The sequence below is a fragment of the Brachyhypopomus gauderio genome, chromosome 18 (assembly GCF_052324685.1).
Source record: "Brachyhypopomus gauderio isolate BG-103 chromosome 18, BGAUD_0.2, whole genome shotgun sequence".
Classification (NCBI taxonomy): Eukaryota; Metazoa; Chordata; class Actinopteri; order Gymnotiformes; family Hypopomidae; genus Brachyhypopomus; species Brachyhypopomus gauderio.
This window is the reverse complement of record NC_135228.1, coordinates 16,635,111-16,641,289: the sequence shown is the minus strand read 5'-3', so window position 1 is coordinate 16,641,289 and position 6,179 is coordinate 16,635,111. Positions and strand designations below refer to the sequence as shown.

General features: G+C 39.6%; 2 protein-coding genes across 5 annotated transcripts in view; both read left to right on the top strand.

The window, feature by feature from the left end:
* Nucleotides 1–220: 220 nt before the first annotated feature.
* On the top strand, nt 221–2,435 carry gng8 (guanine nucleotide binding protein (G protein), gamma 8). The gene is made up of 3 exons (XM_076979831.1): nt 221–386; nt 1,382–1,524; nt 1,669–2,435. Exons 2-3 carry the CDS (start codon nt 1,441–1,443, stop codon nt 1,795–1,797), a joined length of 213 nt encoding a protein of 70 aa, XP_076835946.1. The 5' UTR covers nt 221–386; nt 1,382–1,440; the 3' UTR covers nt 1,798–2,435.
* An 85-nt stretch (nt 2,436–2,520) lies between these two features.
* Nucleotides 2,521–6,179, top strand: part of tmem45b (transmembrane protein 45B) — a 3,767-nt gene continuing 108 nt past the window's right edge. The window contains exons 1-6 of one of the 4 annotated variants that reach the window (XM_076979826.1): nt 2,521–2,665; nt 4,633–4,889; nt 4,993–5,196; nt 5,479–5,663; nt 5,824–5,966; nt 6,101–6,179. The exon at nt 6,101–6,179 is cut by the window's right edge and continues 108 nt beyond it. In XM_076979826.1, coding sequence (XP_076835941.1) covers nt 4,700–4,889; nt 4,993–5,196; nt 5,479–5,663; nt 5,824–5,966; nt 6,101–6,179 — 801 coding nt within the window. In that variant the 5' untranslated portion in view covers nt 2,521–2,665; nt 4,633–4,699. Of the gene's footprint in view, nt 2,666–3,010; nt 3,476–4,632; nt 4,890–4,992; nt 5,197–5,478; nt 5,664–5,823; nt 5,967–6,100 lie in introns of those variants that run through there. The other 3 variants (XM_076979827.1, XM_076979829.1, XM_076979828.1) reach the window with 3 other exon arrangements.

Sequence of the window (6,179 nt, the reverse complement as noted above, 5' to 3'; positions counted from 1 at the left end):
ACGAGCATATTGCCATAACGCCTGTCAATTCCTGGGCTACAGTTTTACTTTCACATTGGTTAAATTTATAACATAAATGTAAAGACATAAATCACAACAGTGCTTTTTCCTATTTTGCCGCATATCTGTCACCAATGGCTACACTTGGCACACTCAATAGAAGGTCACACTGCATGGAGTCTGGGACTTACCTCCGCAACCCGACATGGGGGAGGACTAAAAGCTAATTATGAGAGGAGGCAACCTTTTCTGTCCCTCCTCTCCACTTAACTCCTCGGTGTCTCCTCATTTGTTGCTGTGAGGTTGCTAATGGTGGCTTCATATGACCATCAATAAAGCTTTGTTTCTACCGATAGCATTCTAGACGCAGCACCATTCCAACAGTGGTAAGTCTCTCGTTAATATATTTTTTCTTGTAAAGTATAAAGGTGTATTTTTTAAAATATATTTTAACAAAGAAAATTACTACTAATGAAGTTATTAAACTGAGTGTCTGATGAAAATGTATAAAGGGTAGTATTATCATATTGCAAATACAGTATTACAGAATTGCAGATGTACTATATTAAAATGTATGACCACTGCAAAAACAAATTATTGTAGAACTTGTTATTGAAATTATAACTTGTAATTATAAATTGTGCACAAGATGGTAAAAACAGAATGGACAAAGGGTTAAGTTGCACAGATAATGTGCACTTGTATCAAAGTTAGCTAAAGAAATTGTTTTAGTTTTAGCTTTGATCAATTTCATTTATTTTAGATTATTTGGGAAAAAAACACCCATGAGATTCAACATTAGAACACAAATCCTTTATACACGAGAATCACTGTGCAGTTGTGAATTATTCATTAATTGAGCTAAAGCTACAGTTCAAATAAGAGGTTACAGAAGGTAAGCGTGAGAGGCATGGGACATTGCACAGGCTGGTGCCTCTGCCTCTTGAGGATAGTTACACTGGGGCTGGGTTCTCCCACTGAGACCCATACTATACCCAACCAGCTGAGACCAGGAGAACCAAAACAATTACAGCTGCTCACCAGAGTCTGATGAAAAAGCAGTAAAGCATCAGGTGAAATAGCTAAGCTAATCAGGGACCTTGTTATTTGATTTGATCATTTATTATGCATCAGCGGGATTTAAATTCACTTTACAGTGTTTAGATAGCCAATTGTGGTTGCAGTATGACATGATAAATAAATGACAGGTACAATTGTGAATTACAGGGTATATTACAGATTTAAGAAAAGGATTGTACTGTGGCAGTATATAAAGAACTGATTTGAAAGAAATAAAACATTTCGGATTAAACAATATACTTACGAAACTTATCTTAAAAAATTAGGCTCACATTAAATGTATATTTATCTCTGATTGTAGGACTAAACTGAATCACTTGCTTGGAAGAGTGCTGGTGGAGTTATTTTTGACAGAGCAAAATGTCGAACAATATGGCCAAGATAGCAGATGCTCGAAAAACAGTAGAACAGCTAAAACTGGAGGTCAACATTGACAGAATGATGGTAAGAGTATAGTAATATATATGTATGTGTGTGTGTGTGTGTGTATAAGCAGTAGCAATAGTAAAGCATTCAGATATTAAATGATGTAATACCTGCATGTATTTCCTGGACTGATTTCTACATCATCTGTCTTTCCTTCACCAGGTATCTAAAGCAGCAGCTGAGCTGATGTCCTACTGTGAAACTCACGCCAAAGAGGATCCCCTGGTCACCCCTGTTCCATCCTCAGAAAACCCCTTTAGAGAGAAAAAGATCTTCTGTGTTATTTTGTAGCTGCTTACAGTTAAAACACCTTGGATGTTTGGAAATTTATTTTACAATTATTTATGTGGGATTGCAGTTTTAGATTATGCATGTTAAGTTTTATTGTTATGTAAATGTTATTAATTATTTTTTTCCATGAGGAGAATGTTTGACTGTGTGTATTCCTTGTAATTTAAGATCTTTACATTTAATCACTAGTAGTTTCACGTGTAAGCTGCCCTTACACAGATTCTGTAAAACATACAAACTTCATAATATGTACTTGTATTTTGCAGAAAGACGACCAATTGCACATCATATTGTTTACATGCAAGGGAGATGTTGTCCTGGTTCTGCTTAACGAGCTGCTTAATGATATATTCGAGCTACTGAGAGCTTATCAGAGCAAAGTCACTAGACGAGACTACAATAAAATGCGATTGTCATAGGGAGCAAAGTTCCCTCGCCTTCTCCTCATTATGGCACATTGTCTCTTTTCACTTCCGTGAGAGTAGGTTACACATTAATCTAAACTCACACATTCGCCAACAAACCGTAGAATTATAATGTTATAAACATCTGCCCTTGGGACAGAAACTTTGTTCATCTTAACCCCACTGATTCAAATATTTGAATAGCATTATTTATTTTTATATATATTCACCAATATAATAATAAGTTAAACGTAACATTTTTTATTAATTGTGAATTGAAACGCAGAATTGGGAGCTGCATAGATACGTTGAGCGTGCATGAATTCGATTATTTGTATAGCGCAAATAGGCGGAGTCGATGAACAGGTGTGCGCATGATTTAGACAGGTCGCTTGGTTATTTCCATTACAAAACAGAAGGAGCTACACCAATACCCCTTGGTGTCCGCACGGACAACAGCACAGGTATGGATAAGTACTAACGTTATTATTACATTACATAGGCCATTATTATTACTTTTAGTTTCTCTAATTTATTGGTTTGTATATTGATCTTGTATATCATATAAAACGAATATAAATAATAATCAGTACAATAATAAAGAATAATCAACCTCGTCCATCTCCAGTATGAATGAAAAAACCTACTCTATCTATCTATCTATCTTACAACCCTGCCTTAGTCACTTTACTTGGAATGCACTACTCCACATGCACTGCTGTATATAGTACTGTTGTTGTACATTGCCTTCTGTATTTTTATTCGTTTTTATTCATTCTATTTATATTTCACCTTCATGCCGAAGCAAATTCCTAGTTCATTGACAATAAAACTTTTTCTGATTCTGTCTCTGTCTGTCTGTCTGTCTGTCTGTCTATCTATCTATCTATCTATCTATCTATCTATCTATCTATCTATCTATCTATCTATCTATCTATCTAATTCACACACATTTGTGTGTAGGTGTGTGTGGGTGTGGGTGTGCAAACACAAAAGCCGTTTTTCAAAAGGCTGCAGTACATTTATCAGTGAGCAGGTTGTCAGGTTTCACAATTTGTGCCCTAAACTTCACTAAACTCGAGTTTCCTAGAAACGACAGTTTCGGTTTGGATTTGTTGTTAAAACTCCGTGAAGTCTTCCGAAAATGAGTCTCTTAACCCCCACGTGTCTGACCAAACCAAGAAAACCTGATTTGCAAGAATCTGTTTATAATGCAATAATTCCTGTCCCACTTCTCTAAAACAAGAACAGAGCAGCAGAGCAGGCTTTCAAAGGTACGACCGGTGTTTATCATCACCTGTAATAGACAATAATGCATAGCCTAAGCATTTTTATTACCGAAATCAAAGGGTTCGTTGAAAAACTACATAGTATATTTTGCCTAGCTATAATAACCTTGCTTGGAAATTAAAATGCTAGAATAAAGTTTCGAGTTTAGAATGTGCATAGATGGGTCTTCATCAAATGTGTATCGGATGAGATGACTTGAAATAAATAGCACAGCTACTACAGCCTTTACTGACTAAATGTATGACAGCACTACAGAGATGTTCAGTAATGTGTAATCCTGAAGGGAATTACGATAGTTCAATTGTACCAGTTCAGTCCGCAAGATGGCAGATATTCTTATCTTTACTGCTACACCCAGGGAAGTTAACCAGAAGTGCTGTATCATCAGCAAGCACTAACACACCGAGATATGAGCTGTTTGTACAGTGATGAAATCTGATGGGCACTACTCAGGCTACAGGACCTGGGGCGACCGTCGGTTGTCGGATGGTGCCAGGCCGTCGGAAGGTCCTGGCTATGCTTAGTCCTGTCGGGACTGTTTTGGGCGATCGGTTGTTACCATATGGCGTTTTATGAAAAGAAAAGAGCTGTCGAAGAGGTTAGAGTCACTCGGTAACACATTTTGGAAGGTCATGCTCACTGTCAGAACTGCTGTTCTCGCGCGCGCGTGTCCTGCTGTAGTTTAGTGTCCTGTGCGCACAGGAGACAGTGGACTGATGGGAAGATAAGTCGCTCGCAGTTGGCGTTAGTTCTTCAGTTCGGTCATCTAGGTCTTCTAAGTCAATATGGAGGGGCAATAACGAAAAAATATATAGACCAAAGGCGCTATTTGTATTGATTTCTGGTCCCTTACTCAGCCCTCACCCCCAGCAGCGGCGTAGAGCAAATTTCTGGGGCCCCACCGCAAGAGACAGGGTGGAGGCCCTGTGTTTAATATATTATATTTTAGTAATTTACAATCCATCATTGCCTCATACAATGACCCCCCACCTCCTCTACTGCATGCCCTTCCCATATGCTAGTGCCCCTCAACCATATAGGCTAATAACTAAGTGGGTAAGTAACTAGGTTGTAGTATGTGTGTGGTGGTTACTTATTTTTGTACCTTTATTTTTTATTTTTGGCTACTCTCACTCTCCAGCAGGGTTTCCTTCATTTCACTCGATTTAATGTGTTAAAGTAAGTGCTTCACGGGCACATCCTAAAAGATGGCCAACTTCAAAGGACATGCCTTGCCTGGCTCCTTCTTCCTGCTGTTTGGATTTTGGTGGTCCGTGAAACACCCACTGCAACAGTCCTGGAAGAGGCGGCAACATGGCGGCAGGAAAGACTTCCCACAACTCTCCAAGAGGATCGACTTCATCGAGGGAATCATCAAGATCTTTTTCGCTTTCGTGGGTAAGCGCCTGTCTTCCTCTCACACACATTATCTCTTTTAAAATCTGGATAGATACGACTGACTTGGAGAGCCCAGAAGTAATTTAAGCACCTTCACCTCCAGGCATCATGGCAGAACAGTTTGTCCCAGATGGTCCTCATGCTCACCTGTACAATGGGGAGTGGGTGAAGCCAATGAACTGGCAACACAGTACCATGTACCTCTTCTATGGCATATCTGGCATCGCGGACGTCCTGAGCGTGTCCTCCCTGCCCGTCCCAGCAGGACTTGACCGGTTTGCCCTGTCTCTGGCACTCTTCATGGAAGGTGCACACCAGTCTCTATACTGAACACAGGCTTACGCATAATTATTTTGTTTATTCGTAATTATTTAGTTAAATCTTAATGTAAACATATTGAAATCTAATGATGCAATAGTCGTCATAGCATTGAACTTAAATGCTCGGAATCAAGTGTTCATCAATATAAAAAAAAATAATGAACAAAATAAAACTCCACTCACATCAGATCCTTTTCCTGTATATGTTGTGGATTCAAATCAAGACTTTCACGTTTTCCCTTTTACTCTTTTCACCTGCTCTCCTGTAGGTTTTCTCTTTTATTTCCACGTGCACAATCGCCCTGCCCTGGACCAGCACATACATTCTCTGCTGCTGGTGCCCGTGTTTGGCGGGTCAGCCAGTACCATGCTCGAGGCGTTCATGAGGGGCAACTCCCTGCTGGAGCTGATCAGAAGCAGCCTGGCCATTCTGCAAGGCACCTGGTTCTATCAGGTAAGCCTCGGTGTTGTCATGATCTTACTCCTCATCCATCTGTTCCCTAAGAGCTTTAGCTGTTTCATCAACGTAAATGCGCTACTGAACAGATATTTAAGGCCAGAACTAGAAAAACCATCTGAAAACACTTAAAATAAGAGATTGCTTCATACATCAGATAGGGTTCGTGCTGTTTCCTCTGAACGGAGAAGACTGGGACCAGGAGAGCCATGGTAACATCATGTTCATTACCATGTGCTTCTGCTGGCATGTGGCAGTAGCTTTGCTGATTGTGGCACTCAACTACAGTGTGGTGTGGTGGTGAGTAGACCATTACTTTTGAAGGGATCTTACAGCGTAAAGATATCTCAAGATAATTTTTCACATAGTGGAACTTCTCCGTTTTGAATACATTTCCTGTGTAGACAAATCGAACAACTTTTCTCATCCTCTAGGGTCACAAAAAGATGTGGAGGGGGGCACAATATGGACACAGAGATTAGCCTCAGGAAAACAACTCATACAGACTCCAGT

What these genes read in the sequence shown, in the direction of transcription:
- gng8 (XM_076979831.1), top strand. Translation starts at nt 1,441, where the DNA reads ATGTCGAACAATATGGCCAAGATAGCAGATGCTCGAAAAACAGTAGAA. An exon ending in TCAACATTGACAGAATGATG is followed by an intron (nt 1,525 to 1,668) that starts GTAAGAGTATAG and finishes TTCCTTCACCAG; the next exon opens with GTATCTAAAGCAGCAGCTGA.